Source organism: Urocitellus parryii, chromosome 7 (assembly GCF_045843805.1).
Source record: "Urocitellus parryii isolate mUroPar1 chromosome 7, mUroPar1.hap1, whole genome shotgun sequence".
In the NCBI taxonomy this organism is placed as follows: domain Eukaryota; kingdom Metazoa; phylum Chordata; class Mammalia; order Rodentia; family Sciuridae; genus Urocitellus; species Urocitellus parryii.
In genome coordinates, this window is record NC_135537.1 from 133,675,411 (window position 1) to 133,692,869 (window position 17,459).

General features: G+C 51.8%; 1 protein-coding gene across 1 annotated transcript in view; it reads right to left on the reverse strand.

Moving 5' to 3' along the window:
* Positions 1-17,459, reverse strand: part of Pitpnm3 (PITPNM family member 3) — a 91,334-nt gene that overhangs the window by 29,563 nt on the left and 44,312 nt on the right. Inside the window, exon 4 of the mRNA XM_026393958.2 lies at positions 12,701-12,748. Coding sequence (XP_026249743.2) covers positions 12,701-12,748 — 48 coding nt within the window. The remainder of the gene's footprint in view (positions 1-12,700; positions 12,749-17,459) is intronic.

The window sequence follows — 17,459 nt, forward strand, 5'->3', positions numbered from 1 at the left end:
TTGAATAGGGTTTATCAGCTCTTAGGTCCTGGCATTTTGGGGAAAACTTTTTGGAAGCAAATATCCCAGGACACACACACAGCCATGAAACATCTTCATGCTGCTAAACCTGCAGGAGAAATCAAATTCAGGGAAGCCCCACTGGGAAGCACATTTCTTGAAAGTCCCCAGGGAAACTGGTATCTGGCAAGTCATGGAGCAAATGAATAAACAAATGCTTTTTGTTGTTGGTGGTGGTGGTGGGTGGTTGGTTGGTTGGTTGGTTGGTTTTGCAGTACTGGGGGTTGAACCCAGGAGTTATATATATCCCAACTCTTTTTAATTTTAGAACTGCCTAGTCCAGGCTTTGTGGTTCCACCTATAGATGGTTCCCCTAAAGAACTGCCACCGGGGGTCCAAGATGGTAGAGACCCCACAAGCAAGGGGCCCAGGACCTCACCACCAGGCTGTTTGTCCCTTCCACTTCCTGTTTGCATGACCCTGTTCAGGTTGGGTCCCTGCTGTGCCCAGAGTTGGGGTGGGGGAACTGACAGGTGTTTTTGTGAGAATGTCTCAGGACAGGCTTTGAGAAAGGCCGGCTGCCCCAGCGCCTGCTCCCAGCGCTCTGCCAGCTCTGAGCACACCAAGCTTGCCATGGCTCCTCCTGCCATCTGAAGAATGGAGGCTATTTTTGCTTAATCATAGCCTTGGAAAGGCACAAATCGTGATCATCCCTTCTAATTACCCATGCACCACACTGCTCTTGAGACAAAAGCCAAGGTCGTCACCCACGCGCTTAGTGCCCTGAGCAAAGCAACACCCCAGCTTGGCTAAAGAAGACAACTATCTCTGTTGCTCTTGCCACCAGCTGCTAGAATCCACCAGGGGTGGACGCTGGGGGTGTCCCCGGCTAGCACTGACAACTTCTTCTATCCTGCCAGCGCCCTAGTGGTCACTGTCACGTCCATCAGTCACTCCTGGGGTCCACTGAGCAGAGCTGGACCCAACTTGAGATCATGCAACATGTCCTAAGAAGTAGCTATACAAGTATTTAATCCTCAGTGGGCAGAAACAAAAATGTGTGCATAAACCCAGTGACTTTTACCCTCTTGCCCTGAAATGAAATTTGGGAGATATAACTGGAAAATATCTGGGAAGAACTACAATCTCATTCAACAATAAATGGGGAGCTCCAACCACGGTCCTAATCCCCCAGGTAAACCCATGAAGAGAAAGATAACACACACACACATACACACACACACACACACACACACACACACACACACCAGGCAGACCATGACAAAAATCCCAGGATGAGACATGAACACCCCATCCACACCACCATGAAATGCATGTGTTTGCTGCATTCCCTCCAAAGAGGCAGGAAATCTAAGATTCTAAACCTAAGCATGAGTGTGTAGCCTCCATGCCCAGCAGAGTAAGGACCCAGGGACCTGAAAGGACTTGCAGGCATAACCCCAGACTCACTTCAAGGGCCTATGGAGGAGAAAAGAGGAACCAAGAAATTGCAAATGGGAAATGTCACCTGTATCACAAAGCAATTGATGCCAATTAGAATATTTGGTGTGAATTCTCAGGCAAGTCATAGAGCAAGTGAATAAATAATGCTTTGGTTGTGGTGGTGGTGGGTGGTTGGTTGGTTGGTTGGTTGGTAGGTTTTGCAGTACCAGGGATTGAACACAGGAGTGCTTTACCACTGAGCTATATCCCAGCTCTTTTTACTTTTCATTTAGAGAAAAGGTCTTCCTAAATTGTCTTGAACTTGGAATCCTCCTCCCCAAGTAGCTGTGATGACAGGCATGTGTGACAGCACCTGGCTAAACAAATTTTGAGTCCCCATAAAAAGAAAAGAAGAAGTGGCCACTAGAGTTTTGATAAGTTCACCTGGAATATTCTTCGTCAAGGCCATCTCGTTGCTTGTGGAGTAAGTAGGGTCACAAGTCTGGCAACTCTAGGGCTTAGGGCTTCTGGGGAGGAGGGACACTTGGGCCGAAGGATAGATTGATCTACGGAACCACAGTTCTCACCACAGCAGCTCAGAGAATGTGGTCTGTACTTAGGGGACAAGTGCAAGAAGCCACCAAGCTACACTGCAAGGTTCTGTCCTGGCCCACAGGTGACTACTCAGAGGGTGTCAGTAACAGATTCCTACTAGCCCCATGCTGGCAGTGGGGACTCATCACCAACACAGGATGCAGATGGGACTGCACAGAGCAGGGAAACACTAGGTCCTCTTCTGAAGGCGTTAAAACTTTTTTAATACAGGAAAATTGATTATCCAGTGAAATTTTCTTTAGGACACCAGTTGACAAAGATGAAAGTAAACCAGTTCTGGCTGAAGCAGGTGGAGGTGGGGGACAATATAGCTGGGATCTTAACATCTCCAAAGGCCCGTGTGTTGAAGGCTTTGTCCCTGGTCTGTAGCCCTACTGGGAGGTGGTGGAATCTCCAGGAGGCGGGGCCTAGTGGGAGGAAGTTAGGTCATCAGGGGTGTGTCCTGGAAGGGAATATTGGGACTCTGGCCCTTTTCTGTCTCTCTCTTTGCTTCCCAGAAACCTCAAAGTGTAGAGTCTTCCTCCAACACATGCTCCCAACATATACTGTGCCACCACAGACCCAAAGAAACAGGGCTAAGTTTCCACGGACTAGAACCTCTGAAACCACAACTAAAAATAGCCTTTCCTCCTTTTAAGTTGATTATCTCAGGTATTTTGTCACAGTCACAAAAATTGATCAACATAGGGGCCCAGAGCCTCACTTTCTCACCCCAGCCCAGCCCCGCCACGAGGCAGTTCCTTAGGGCTCCACAAAGCACAATTTCACAGCCACTGGCCTCATTCACCAGCCAGACCCCAGGCCACCTCCTCTGCAGGTGTCCCAGCCCCAATCTTTGCAAAAAAACAACAATCTGGGTAGGGGTAGACAAGAAGCCTGAGGCCTTATATTAGAAGGAAATCCAACAAAATGTTGTCAGCAATTTTCGGGTTGCTGGGACAAGGGGTGATTATTTTTTCTACTTCTACTTTTTCTCTCTTTTTTCGATCTTTCTCTAGAGAACCCATATTTCTTTTAGTTTTAAACTATTTATGACTACATCCATTGAATAGACAATGCAAGCTTGGGCTATATTTAGGCAAAGGACATTTTCATACCAGTCACAAACCCCTACCTTAGAAAATACACACTGCCAAGAAAACAAAGCCAAATGTTGTCCTGCCCTCTGGGAACTGACAGGCTAATCAGGCGATATAAAAAGAAAAGAGATTCTTGTGGAGGAAAAGAAGAACTTGAAATGTGACAAGTGAATTAAGATCCTGTGTTTGAGTTAAAGAACCAACTCAATATCCCCTGCTAATTTCTACCCTCCTCGTTACTACCCAGCTTGTGAATCCCACACAGCGCCTGCCTTCAAGGAGCCCTCAAGTTCCCAAGATCACATGACCAAAAGCATGTCTCATGGCGGGGCCAGGTCACATGACCAAAGGCTGCAAACACCCCCGAGTCAGGCTAACGAGGCTGCCAAAATTACTTCTCCACTTTTGAGGCTGCACAACCAGAGTCCACAGTTCAAAATGAGAAAGGGGACGATGTTGACCAAACTATAGTTCGATCATGTGCGTGCACGAATATGCCCCAGTGAATCCCACTGTGATGCACAATTATAATGTACCAATAAAAAATATGGGGGAATAAATGAGGAGGGGCCTCCCCTGCCCTGCCCCTGCAGCTCAGGTCACACTGAGGACACATCTGGAACTCACTTAGCCAAGGAGGAAAACTATAGAAAGTGGCTCGGAGGTCAAGGGACCCAGCCTGGAGAAGAGTAGACCTAAGAGGACCCGGTGGCTGCCTGCAGATCCGCACTGAGTCATGTTTGGGCCAAGAGAGCAGAGGGCAGAGCCAAGACAAATGAGGTGGGAGTGGCTTCTGGAGAGTCTCCAAGCTTCAGCATAATTTAGGAAATATTTACAACTGTTCCAGAATGCCCCATGCTGGCCTGGAGGCAGGAGGTTACACTTCACTGAGGTTATACAAGCAAGTTATGTAAGTGGCCACTTCGCAGGGAGGCTGGGGAGGGAATATGCATCCAGGGTTGCATCTAGAGGCCAGAGGTCCTGCCTGTGGCCTCCTTAACACTTTCAGGTTCAGAATCAACCACATCCACCTGGATCCATCTGGTGAATGAGACACTAGCAGAGAGATTAGCCCAGACAAAGGCCTGACCCCTGACCCCTGACCCTTGACCCTTGCTAGGGTCTGGGCCCCAGAACCTGCCTGTTGAAAATGTGTCCTTGGGCTGCCAACTGAACACCGGGAACCTCCAAAGAGTAACTCCATTGGGGGCATCAAGGGACTTCGCTCAGGGTGTAAGTGGAGGGATAAGGATTTGAACCCAGTCACCAGGCCATGGCTCTTTCACCCTCCTGAAAGTATGGAGTGGGAAAGGGATGGTTTCTTTGCTTTTCAAAAGCCTCCATGTGATGGCCCTGCCCTGCAGAGAGAGACCCTTAGCAAGGAAGAAATGTGGGGAGAGACTGTTTTGAGTTATAGGAGCTTGATTGGAACCTGGGGCCCAACCCTACAAGGATCCCCTGGCACATTAGCCCTGGCCCTGCCAGAAAGTCGGAAGTCAAGTCTGCACACACAAAGGAATGCAAGCACACGCCAGCCCACACCTTCCTTCTGCCGTAATCCCGTCAGGATGCTTGTGGCTTCCAGCAAAAGGAGAGGGGAATGGCTTTGACAAATGAAAAGGTGCTCAACCTCGGAACCCTAACCTAGAACAATGCTGCTTGAAATCACCCCCAAAACACCTTGCTTTCACCTCTCAGATGAGCCATTATCAACTTGGTAGGGACCAGGATGCGGGAAAATAAGCTGACTTCCTTCTTTGCTGCTGAGAGTGAAAAACCAGTATAACTCCGATGGAAGGAAATTTGACAATGTCATTCAAAACGCCACATGCCCTTGACCCGGCAATGCCAAGTCCACACACAAAATGATATAGGTACAACACTAACCACAGCCAAGTTGTTTATAATAGCAAAAGACAGGAAGCAACCTATCTGTCCACCAATAGGGGACAGGTTAAATAAATCATACCACCACCGTGATCTGTGACACACCCATTGCCCAGAGCAACAAATCTGAGCATTAGAAACCCCGAGACAGTTAAGATAATCATGCTGTGTTATTACCCTTGAGGAGCGAGGTGCAGAATGGAATGCACTGCATGCTCCCATCTGTGTGAGGGGTATGTATAAAAATATATGTAAGAGAATATTTATGGATATGTTCATGTTTTCAGAGACTATCTGTGGAATGGAATAGAAGAAACTCATTATCATCTTTGCTTCTGGGGAGGACTGGGTGAGTGGGGCATGGGAGAGGGAGTGTCTTCCATTCCTTTTGAGTTTTAGACCTTGTTCATGAGCTAGCTACTCAGAAGACAGATAAAAAATAAGATTGTTTTTCAAGTGCATGTAGCAGGATGATTTTTTTTTTCTTTTTCTTTTTTTGAGAAACAAATTTATGTTTTCTGCCTGCTCTGGCTCCTTTGCCTCTGAGGTTTGTGACAGAGCTTCCTGGATTTCCTCTTTTGTTTCCAAAAGTCCTTTTGTTCCCAGGAGAAAGGGATTTGAAGAGACAACAGATTCCCTCTGGCTGAAAAAAAGAGATTCCCCACCCCCAGGCCCCGCTGAGCTGAGGGGAGGAGACAGACCTGTCTCCCGGATGGTGGGCCACTGGATGGTGGGCCACTGGATGGTGGGCCACTGGATGGAGGGCCACTTGGAAGGCCTGAACATCTGTGCCCAGGGGAACCTGGGACCCTCAACCAGGAGCTGTAGACTGAGACACCAGACTGGGTTGGGGCCCCTGTGCTCACCAGGGTGGGTGCAAGGGCTGCGCACACCCATGTAGATGGGCGCAGGCACACACATACACGGGCAGGTTCGGGAGACCCTGGAGTGTTGGGGACAGTGGCAAGAGAATGAGGAAAGGAGAAGTCCTGGGAGCCAGAGAGGGATCTCTCATCAGCCCAGCGGTTTGGGTACCTGGAGTCAAAATCAAGTTGGCTCCTCGAAACATTGAGGCAAGTGTGACTCCTCCAGGTGACATTGGGGGTTTGAACAGGGTGGTCTCTGTGCCTCTCCAGAGCGACATGCACGGTCTGCTCTGTCACCAAGGCTGAGGCTCCCTTCCTCATGGTTGGGTTGGGCCAGCAAAAGGCACCCCTCGGAGAACTGGGGAGAGTGGGGCTCCCTCCCCGAGACTGAATCATGGGCTGGATTTGAACACTGAGAAAATCTCCTCACTTCCCCCCCACACAGTCCTTCCTCTGCCTTCCCGCACCCTGGCCAAGGCCCCTGTGAGGTCCACAGGTCCCCACTGTCCCTTTTCCCTGCTCACCTTCCCTCTCTGAACTCAACCTCATTGGTCTTTTGGACAGTCCTGGAGCCTCTGCCTTCCCCCCTCCCCCGGGGCGCTTGTGCGCATCTGCTGCCCTCTGCCTGGACCCTCACGAACCCTGTGTGCATATTCCCTACAGAAACCTCTGTTTGGCATCCTCAGGAGCCTTCCCTCCCTCCACCCGTCTCCCCAAAGCACCATGGACCTCTCCTGAGACACATCTTTATACTTTCAATGTTATGGGTATTTGATCATTGTCTTCCCCTCCTCCATCTCCCAGACTGTAAAACCCTTAAAAGCTGGAGCTGGGTTTGTTTTTGCATTTCGTCCCCCCAAAAACTATTTTGGTGCTGGCATATCAAGGTGCTCATTAAATATTTTTTAAACAAATGGGTGAATGGATTAATGATCCGTTCTCATCTTGCTCTCCTGTGTCAGAGGCTGTGCGCGTCCCTAGCAAAACACAGGCGCTATACAGAGAGACCCGGCTATGGGCACCACAGACACTTGCTGGTCCTCATGTAGATGGATGCACCAGTGCATGACACACATGCTGAAGCATGCTCACAAATGCAAGGACACACACACACACAAAGGAGCCAGGCCAAGCCTAGACATACGCACACATGCAAGAAAAGTGCTCCCAAGGCGGACGTCTGCCACCCTGAGCTCATTAAAGCAGGCTAAATATAGCCTGTCTGCAGCTGTGCTCAGCAAGCTGCCCACACAGGCCAGGAAAAGATACCAGTCACCAGGCAGAGGAGTGAGGAGGCCAGCTGCGGGCAAGGGGTTTCATGCATCGCTCCTGTGTGGGGGGGGTCCTCCTGGGTAAACTGCAGACTGGGAGTATTCAGGAAGGGAAGCTGTTCCTCTGGTTGCTAACCCTAGGCAGTGGAATGTGAGGTCAACCCATGTCCCCACAATGGGGAGGGTGACACTGAGCCAAAGATTAGAGTTTAGTCCAGACCAGGGCTGAAGTCAAGACCTAGCTGGGGATAAATCAGGGCTCAGGATAAATCAGGGCTCGTTGAGTGACTATGACAGAAGCTCAGTTTGGGGATGAAGATAAAGGGTCAGTCTGAAGCCAGAATCAGGATTCAGTTGGGTCCATTGTTAGGGTTTAGTCAGGGGAAGAGAAGAAACTCAGGGTCCCGGGGGATTCCACTGTGATTTGCAGATATGACTGTGGGCAGATCCTCCCACACCTGGGACATCCTCTTACCACCCCTGCACCCACAGCTAGTGCCATCGTTGGCCTGTGGGAAAACCAGTCAGCAGCCAGAATGAGTCCAGGTGTCATGGGTCCTTTCTGTTGCATGCAATATGGGTCAGGTTCAACCCCGAAGGCCACAGCAGTGAGGGAAGTCTTCCCATCACAAAACCTGTCCTTCTGGAGTGGAGGTAGATAGAGGAGGCTCTCTCTTCAACTCTCCTGTCCCTGTCCCATGCAGAGCCTGGACCCAAGTGGTTTTGACAGGAAGTGGAGGAAGCAGGGAGATTGACAGTAAAACTGACTTCCTATGTGGCAGAAAGGACAGGAGAAGGGGACCAGCCCAGGTAACCGGGGTGATTGTGGAAAGGACCAACTGCAAGAAAAAGGGAGGGGCGGAGCTCTGGAGATGGAGGAGTGAAGGGAGCTAGTGGGACCGTCTTCCCAGGAAGCTCATTTACTCCCAGGGCATCTGTTCTCACTGTGACAGGCTCATCATGACCAGAGCCCTTCCCAGCCCCAGGCTTCAAGATCAAAGGGAACCTCGAGGGGAGCCCCCTGAACCCTGTGAATCGCAGAGTCTAGAAGGGTCAGGGATGAGGAGGGCCTCCGGAGGAGGGATGAGGCAGGATGAGGGGGGAGGAGGCCGGACCTCCTCCCACAAGGTTTGTGAGGGGGTGGGTGCAGCAGGAAGGAGAATTCCCATCCCAGGGAGCCAAGGGTGATGGCAGCTCACAGCAGGAAGTGGCGGGCCAGCTTCCTGCTTGCAGCTGTGCATCTGAGTCCCCAGTAACCCTTCCCACCTTCTGCTGTGCAGGAGGCTGCGTGGGTCCCCTCCGTGGGCATGAATGGAATCTCAGTTTCCTGATCAGCTCCTCCAGTGGGTGCTCCCCCAGAAAGGAAGCAGGGAGAGTGATGAGGGGGATGGGGGAAGGGAAGCAGGGGTTGGGGGGACCAGGACTGCCCTGGCAAAGTCTTTCTGTCACTCTGGAGAAGACAGAGGGGGAGAGTCTGGGGGTGGGGAGACCAGTGTAGTGTACTGGAGGACAGGGCAGTCCAGGAAAGAGAAGACCATGGCCTCTGTAATCCCAGCGAGTAGGAAGGCTGAGGCAGGAGGATTGCAAGTTCAAGGCCAGCCTCAGCAAACTGAGCAGGGCCCTTTCTCAAAATAAAAATAAAAAGGGCTGGGGGTGTAGCTAGGTGGTAGAGTGCCCACGGGTTTAATACCCAGTATTAAAAAAAAAAAAAAGAATAGCAATCAATGTGCTGAAGAATTTTGGAGCTGAAATGGTAAATCGGCAGTTTCAAGGCTGGTGATCCCCAGGTATAAACCCAGGAGGCAAAAAGAAGGGTAGGAGAGAAGGATCCAGAGTGCTCTGCTGGAGGGTCTAATTTGACTAGATGGTGATGAAGGTAGGAGGATAGTCTAGAAAGGTTTCTGGCTTGGATCTGAGAAGAATGTTGCCCTTCCCTTTGAAGACCAGAGGAATGAGCTTCCATGAGGAGGAGCTGAGTTCTCTGAAGACCCCCACCCAGCACCCACCAGGCATGCATAAATGTCTCCCCGTGCTATAAGGAGGCAGGAACGAGGCAGAAAGAGAAGCAGACAAAGGAAGCCAGGAGATAAAGGCACACCAGCTGGGAGCAACAGGAAGTCAGAAGCCCTAGGCATGTTAGATCCAGAAGGGCTCATGGACAGACAGGACGGAAGACTGGACCGCAGGCTGGAGCAGAAACTGCACAGCAAGGTGAAGAGAAATGCCTCAGGCCTCCTACCCCCTAGTCCAAGGCCTTCCCCTCCTCTTCCCCCTGCTCCCTACCTTGCCTCTGCACACAATGGCTCCCTGGGCTTCATCTAGTCTGATTCCAAATTATAAGCACACACCAGAGGTGGCAGTCTGCCAGGCCAATCTGTCCAGTGGCAGGATGAAGCCTGAGCTGTCTGATAGCCACAGAGGAGGGACACGTGCCTTCCCATCCCAGTCCACTGCAAACAAAAGAGCTGGTGACCTGGTGCCTGCACCTTCTCGAATCCAGAGAAGCCCAACTCCCTCTGGCCACCTCAGGAGGAATTTCAACTGCTGTGATGATGGCACTGAGGCAGCCACAGGACCAGCAGAGTGCTAATGAGACTGAGCTCCACCAGAGGACAAGATACCTCCCTCCCATCTGTACCAGATTCCAGTTGCTAAAGCTCATGCAAAAGCCAATGAGAGAGAACCGTAAGACGCTTCTTGTGCCTCAGGTGCAGACCATGGCTTTGCACATGAATTTTCTCTGATTCCATCAGCAACTCTAGAAAGTAAAGAATATGACTGTTTTTTTCCACAATGAGTATACTGAGGCTCAGAGACATTAAGAAATGTGCCCAAAGCATCACAGGGACCACATAGAGATGCTAACCTTCAAATCCAGGCCTTAGACTTTTAAATGCCGGATATTATAGCACTGGCCCCAGGATTTTCTGACTCCAGGCTCGGGGTAATTTGTACCAACTCATAACTTGTTTTTGGAGAATTTTCAAAAACCCAGTGGAAATATTAATGAAAGTAATATGCATAGAAGTGTACAGTCAGTGGAAAAGCACATTAGAAACATAAGGCATTGCTATTATCCCTTTTTAATTCAGGTCACAAACTTTTATTTTGCCAATTCTGGATTTGAAATAAACAAACACATTATCATCAATTACCACCATCATTTCATAAAAGAAAAATGATATTAATGCCTAAAATTGTGGGCAGGACATAATGATTGTGGAATTATGTGAAAAGTAGCCCTCTCCACTGATTACATTCAACATTATGGAAAAACATATTACAGTGTTGTTTTTCTCACTGCCAAAAAGGGCGGGTTTATACTTGGTGGGGGTCACTGGCCCCATGGCAACCTCCAGTGTACAATTGGCTCTCCAAAATTCTTCTGCACATTGACTGTTATCTTTCTTTATTCTTTCAGTACTGAGGAATGAACCCCTGGGCCCTCCTGTATCACTGAGCTACACGCCTAGCCCTTTTTATTTTTTTTTATTTTGAGACAAGACCCTGCTCAGCTGCTGAGGCTGGCCTTGAGCTTGCAATCCTCCTGCCTCAGCCTCCCTAGTGGCTGGGATTACAGGCACGCACCACAGCCCCTGGCTTCATTGACTATTGTTTTTTATTAAGCAAGAGTATCCTTAAGGAGCAGAATCTGTTGACAGCCTTCAGCAATATCATTTTGACTAAAATCGATAACCTTGGGGGGGCGGAGACTCTGCCACTATTGAAATACAATTTTTCAGTCAGGTCCAGAAGAAACTAACTGTCCTGTCCATTCAATTGTGTCTGTGGGAAACGGAGCTGTGGTTTGGCCTCCTAGAGATAAACCCCAAGTCAGACGGCTGTTTTCATTTCCTAAAGAACCAGCAGGAATGGTCTCTTCCTTTCCCACATCCCTGAGGAATGCGATAGCATCCCTGTGTTAACCAGGTTTTGTTTTTTACTTGATGATGGTTTGGCATGCTGGGGGTCTTCCTGGCCAGAGAGAACCTACCCCTCCCCTTCAGCTGGCTAATTCCCACAGAAAAGAAACTTGCCCAGGGGAACACACTTTCACAGGTGACCAACCAAATCCCAAGCCACACCGCTATCTGCCTCCTTTAGCTAACATTCACCCACTCAGCCACTAATTCCCCCACCCCTAAACCACCTAGGGCCGGGTGCCCAACAACTAGGGACCTCTGCCACCCAGAGATCAGAGACATCATTCAAACCAGCCCATCCTCAGCTGACCCCCACCCGTCCCGCCTTTCCTGCCTCAACAAAGGCTGCGGTGTGTGCCTTCGCCTCCTCCTGCCCAGCCCTGTGGCTCTCTGGTGGCCCTGCCTGGCGTGGCAAGACATGTCCCTGTTCTTGGAAACTGCGTAATCATTTCATCTTCCAATGGCCTCAGTCTCTGTGTCATCACCCAAAATCACCTCCATAAACTAAAATCCTGCAGGCACATTTGGAGTTGGCCCTCTCTATCTGCCCTGCCCTTCCTCCTGTAGGGTGGGTTTGGGGCTGGGGACTTGAGGGTGACCAGCCCCTGATCACACGGGGGACTTTGTCTGTGAATTGCATCTGAATGTTAGAAACCCAGAAGGCTTCTCTGGAGGCCTGTGCGCCCACTCAGGGACAGGCCCCAGGCTGTGGGAGGCTGGGCTCGGGGCCCTCAGCTGAGCAGCAGAGGATGGAAGAGTATACAGGAAGGCATCCGGCCTGGGCCCAGGGAGGTGCTGGGCAGAGTGGGCTGAGCCCCTGAGAGCTGCAACCACGGGTCAGAACAGCAGGAAGAAGTCAAGGAAGTCCTGAGAAAATAGACCTACAGACTCCTCTCCCCGGCCCCAGCCTCTTGTGGAAACTCAATACGCTGGCAGCAGACACAGGACTGCGAAGCTACCCACCAAGTCCACCCAGGATGTCCAAGGCAGACTCGGCCAGCAAACTGACATCTTTCCTTCGTCTCTCCTAGGACCCATCCTGAACATTTCTCTCCAAGAAAACACAGGCAGAAGGAAACGTGGAGACATCGGTCTGACCCAAAGCACAACAAAGACAGGAAACACCCGGATGCAACCACAGGAGCCCTGCGCTCTGCAGAGAAGGCCTCTTCACAAGGGGTTGTGACCCAGGCCTGGCACAGCCTTGAATGACCTCATTCACTCTGACCTCTGTCACGTCACCATGGCGCCACCTATGGCTACTGGGAGTTATGTCACCTGAAGGAGGTCATGGAGGTGTATAGCCCAGCTGTCTCTGTAGATGAAGAGAACATTTCACCAGGTTTCCCACAGTCCCATTGCTCAGCTGCCCCCGCTCCTCGCCCACCAGCCTCACCTCACCCTCCTTGCTCTGGCTCTGACAGCTGAGCTATCCGGTATGGGGTGACACGGGAACCCGAGTGTCTCAGGACAGTGGCCCAAGCTCAGGCCAAGTGACCCCAAGCCCATTGTTCCTGCCTGTGGGCAAGATAAGGATGACCCCACCACCCTCTGGGCTCTGAGTGGGTAACAGGGGACCCATCCCAAAGGGCTCCATGGGGTCAGGCTGAACTCACGCTGCTTCTCCTGGAGGATGCTGGATGTGCACGGCGCTGTCCCTTCTCCTGTGGAAACAAAAGGGACGTGAGCAGTCCAACCCTGGCCTCTGATGACCAGGCCCTGTGCCTCCTGAGAGCCCCTCCTAGGGGCTGCCTCTGTCCCTCGGCTCCAGAGCAGAGGGGCAGAGGTCTCACCGACCACTTCTGGCCCTGCACCCCTCCCCACAGACTTAATCCCCGGCCTTTATGCAATTCCCAGCTGGGAGCCCTCATGACACCTGGCCTGGTTCCTGTGACTGCCTGACCTTTGCACAGCCATCTTGTCTGCTCCCTCCTCTGCCAGCTCAGTAAGCAGCTGCTGACCAGGTGCTGCCTTCTGCCCACCCCCCAGTCTCTCCTGAGGGTCAGTGCTGCATGCCATGTTCAGGCAACTGCCAAACGTCTCCAGTCCAGAGCTCTCTCCTAAGTTCTTGATCTCAACATCCCACTGTCTCCTGGGCTTCTGTGGAAGCTTCCCAGGTCCCTCCTACTCACCATGTCACCATGACCCTGCTTCCTGAGCGAGTCTGAGCTTCCCCCAGAAAATGTGTCTGCAGCTTCCCCCCAGGCCCTGCTTCATTGAGAAGGGGTTCCTGGGCTCAGAGGAAAGCCACCCTCAGGCCTCTCCTGGGGTCCAGGACCCTACCTCACTCCAAGCTGCCCTGCTTCCTCCCCTTAGGGCTCTAAGGCAGCTCCATCCAGGAAAGACCTCCATCTTCCCAGCCAGCCAGCCAGGGCCTGATGGACAGCTCCTGCCCTGAACATGCCTGCATCCCCTCTTGCAGCCAACCCAGAGGCCGCCAACAGAATGGCTCACCCCATTTCCATAGCTGTCTGCCTGCCACAGCTGCCTTCCCGGTTTATATCACCTAGATCCTTGTCTGTCTCCCTCCAGCTTGGAACCAGGGCTGCTGAGCTCTCTCAAAGGTAGGCAAGAATAAAGAGTGAGAAGAACACATAGCTGGAGTTTGGAAGCTGAGATTCTGTTCCAGACTCCCACTGACCCTGCTGTGTGACCTGAAATATGTCCCTCTCCCTCTCTGGGCCTCATTCCTACAAGACACTGCAGGATCCAGTATTCTCTAAAAGCTCTGAAAGGCCTTGGGGTGTTTTGTGTGATGGTCAGACACCTGGATTCAAATACCAGTTCTTTCATGGACATGTACCTTTGGGCAGTTACGCAATCTCTGTGTCTCATTCTTCCCATGGAGGAAATGGAGATCGTATGGGTCCCTACCTCAGAGGATTATTGTGCAGAGTAAATGATTACAAAGTCCTCAGAACACAGGCAGGTAATGACAGCCATTCAATAAATGAAGATTGCTCTTCTTATTGTTTTATTTTCTTATTTGCTTTTAATGACTGGTTCGAGACCTTGTGTCTTTTGTTTTCACATCACCAAGTGAATGAAGCCAGATGGAAATGACCAATGTCAAGACTTGCTCCAGTTCATAATGCTCCCCAGGCCCAGAGGGCATGATAGCCTGAGCCCAACAGGGGCCCAGTTAGAGAACAGTGGCCTGGGCCTCATGGTGTGGCCCCCACACAGCATGGTGAGGTGACTGTAGAACCCTTCCCAGGAGCTACAGCAGCCCAGATGTGGACGGGAACAAAGAAAGATCCAGTGTCAGATGCACTTGTCAAGGACCAATGACCAGCAACATGTCTGAACACCGCCCGAGGCCCATGGTCCCTTAGGTGCCTCTAGGGAAAGTCACCTTCTGCCACCACCACCTAACAGAAATGAGGGCACATGCCCCCAAAATACCTTCTATCTGCCAAGAGTGGCACCTGGGGCCTTGGGAGATGCAGAAACGAGGAGGTCAAGGTGAGAAGAGGGAAAGAACGGAGGTGCACAGCCCTAACTGCAAAGAAGCATGAGGAACATGGAAGGAGGAGGAAGAGACCCCGTCGGACCCAGGGAAGCAGGTGGCAGAGTGCGATTGCAGCTTCCACCGGGAGAGGGAAGGGGAAGGCGTTCCAAGAGGCCAGCAAGACCATGTCCACGACAGGCCAAGACCATGGAAAGCAGAGAGTGGGACAGGGTGGCCCTGGGCAGGAAGCCCGTTTACCAATAAGAAAACTGAATCTTGGAGAGGCGGAGGAACTTACAAACTTCCAAATCTCCTGCTTTATCTCCTGCACCCAAACTAGCTGCATAATCAGCAGGGCTCCGTGAGAAAGAAAAGGAAATGGTGCTGTTCAAAAAGCAAGAAAAACGTGCTGCTCAAAATGCTAAAAGATAAAGTTTTCTCTTTTTCTGGATGACCCTCTTGATGGGTCATGATGCTTTGATTCACTACTTAGTATCATCCTCCTTCATGCACAGGGTGACCCATGAGCTCAGTGTTGACCCTCGCAGCCCTGGGTCCACACTCCCTGATGTAGCACACCAGCTCCCGGGTGGCCCTGCTGCCAGCCACTGGGCCCATGCTGGTGAAATGACTAAGAGCCAGAAAGGTGAGGCATGCACCTTGGCTTTCCTGGGGTCCACCACCCCAATCCAGGCTAGACAAGCGCACTGCAGTCCCCACACCAAAAGGCACCAGGTTCCTAGACAGGGCTGGGGGGGAGACTTGCTCCTTCTGAGTCACCTTTGGAATATAGCCAGGCAGGGACGGCTTCCCCACCCCAGACACAGAGGGGTAGGAACACCTGATCCCAACCTGTCTGCCCTCAGGCTCCTGCATGGAGGGAGGGCAGCAGCTGTCTGTCTACAGGCAGGGACCAGGAGAGGGAAGGAGAGCAGGAGGCCTCACAAGGTGGGACCATACATGAGCCAAATGTGAAGCCCCCAGCACACGCAGCATAGGGCTTCACTTACAAAACAAAAGCTTGGAGGTAAAATGATTCAGAATTTAGAACAGCAAAGCCCAGACCCAGGGCCCTGTAGAACACAGATCATGCTGGGCTCGGTGGCACACACCTGTAATCCTAGAGGCTCGGGAGACTGAGGCAGGAGGATCATGAGTTCAAAGCCAGCTTCAGCAAAAAGTGAGGCGCTAAGCAGCTCAGTGAGACCCTGTCTCTAAATAAAATACAAAATAGGGCTGGGGATGTGGCTCAGTGGTCAGTGCCCCTGAGTTCCAATCCTGGTACCGCCCCCTCAAAAAACTTAGGACACAGATCACAAACCCTGATTACAACACAGACATCTCTGGTGTCCCCTGAGCACCTACTCTGGGGCAGACCTTGGAGGAGGAAGGAGAGTCTGCTGAGGGATGGGCCAGGTCTGACTCATCACCTCCAATGTTCTCACTCCAGGGCCCGTCGCAGCTCCACGCCTCGACAGTTTATGAGCCTCTGATCCCATTCTCACTTTTCATTACCAGAAAGCAAACATGACTTTGAGCAGAGCAGGATCTCCAAGGGCAAGGAGACCTGGGGGTGGGGGGGGTAGGGCGAGGGCCTGAGAGCCAGGGAAGCAGGAGTGCAGAGCTGGGGGAGGAGTCAGGAGGTGGGGGACCTTGAAACACTGCTTGGGATTTTCATGGGCAGAGGGAAGAGAATTAGGAGAAGAGGTCAGAGCTCAGCTCTGGGACTCCTCCCAGCCGGCCAGGAGCATAGCCAGAGTTGTCGAATCCTTGAAAGCTGTACCTGGGCACTCAGGGGCCACAGGCTCCACCCAGGGCTTCCCCACTTGTGGCATTAAGTAGACAGAGGCCCCCTAAACAAATAAGGAAACTGAGGTTTGGAGAGACAAAAATCACTTCCCTAATGTTCAGGTCTGGTCCCTCTGACCCCCAAGTCTGGCCAGCACTCTTCCCTCCAGCTCACCTGCTCGTCTGGGGGTTTCTAGGCAGGGGCTTTCTGGGAAGGGTCTCGGAGCCAAGGGGGAGCCATCAAGACAAAGAAGGCGGCCACAGTCAGGACTGAGAGGAGGGAAGGAAGGGAGTAGAAAGGGGCTGTTTGCAAGGAATGGCAGAGGAGAAGCATCCAGAGGCTTGGGGAGTGACCAGAGTTGCCCCCAGGCTCAGTGTCCCCTACAGAGAAACCTAAGCCAGGCATCCAAGGGGTCTGGAAGCTAATGAGGCCACCACCAAGGCGGGCAAGAATGAGCTATTTGGCAACATAAGTGTGGGGCCCACATAGCAGGAAGCTGGTCTTTCTGCTCAGTTCAGGCCGGTTCCATCTTTCCTCAAAGCTGCTACCAGCAAGAGAAGGGATTGGTGGACACCCCCAGCTTCCTGATTAGCAGGCTCCCAGGATGAGGGCGATTAACCAAATGTGCAGCTGGCTCCGCCATCGCCTAAATGAGACCCCACTTGGCCTAGAGCTTTCCAGGGCCCCTGGGCCCCGCAGCCTCGCCTCAGCTGGAGCTTGCTTCAAGAACAGGAGCTGCCAGCAGTTCCTGCAAACAGGACAGCTGCACAGACAGGGCAGGGGACAGGGACAGTAATGCCTTCGCTGCCAGCCCAGACTGTGGTCCCACAAATTCTGCCTGTGCTAAGGTCACACAGCCCTGGGAGTCTGAGCTACATCATCTGCCAAAGAAGACATGTTCAAGCCCCGCTAAAGGCTTCCTGAGTGATTTTGTACTTCCTCTTCCCAGCTCCCCACATCCTGAGCTCCTCAGAGCAAAAGGAGGTACCAAGAACAGGATGGCTTTCCATAAACACCTGAAACAAGAGAAGACGCTCCTTGCATCCAAAGTGCGGGTTGTGAGGTTTGCTGGGGCAGCCATTACAACAGACTGGGCTGTGGACAAGAGGAACAGGGAATTCTCCTCCTGGTCGGC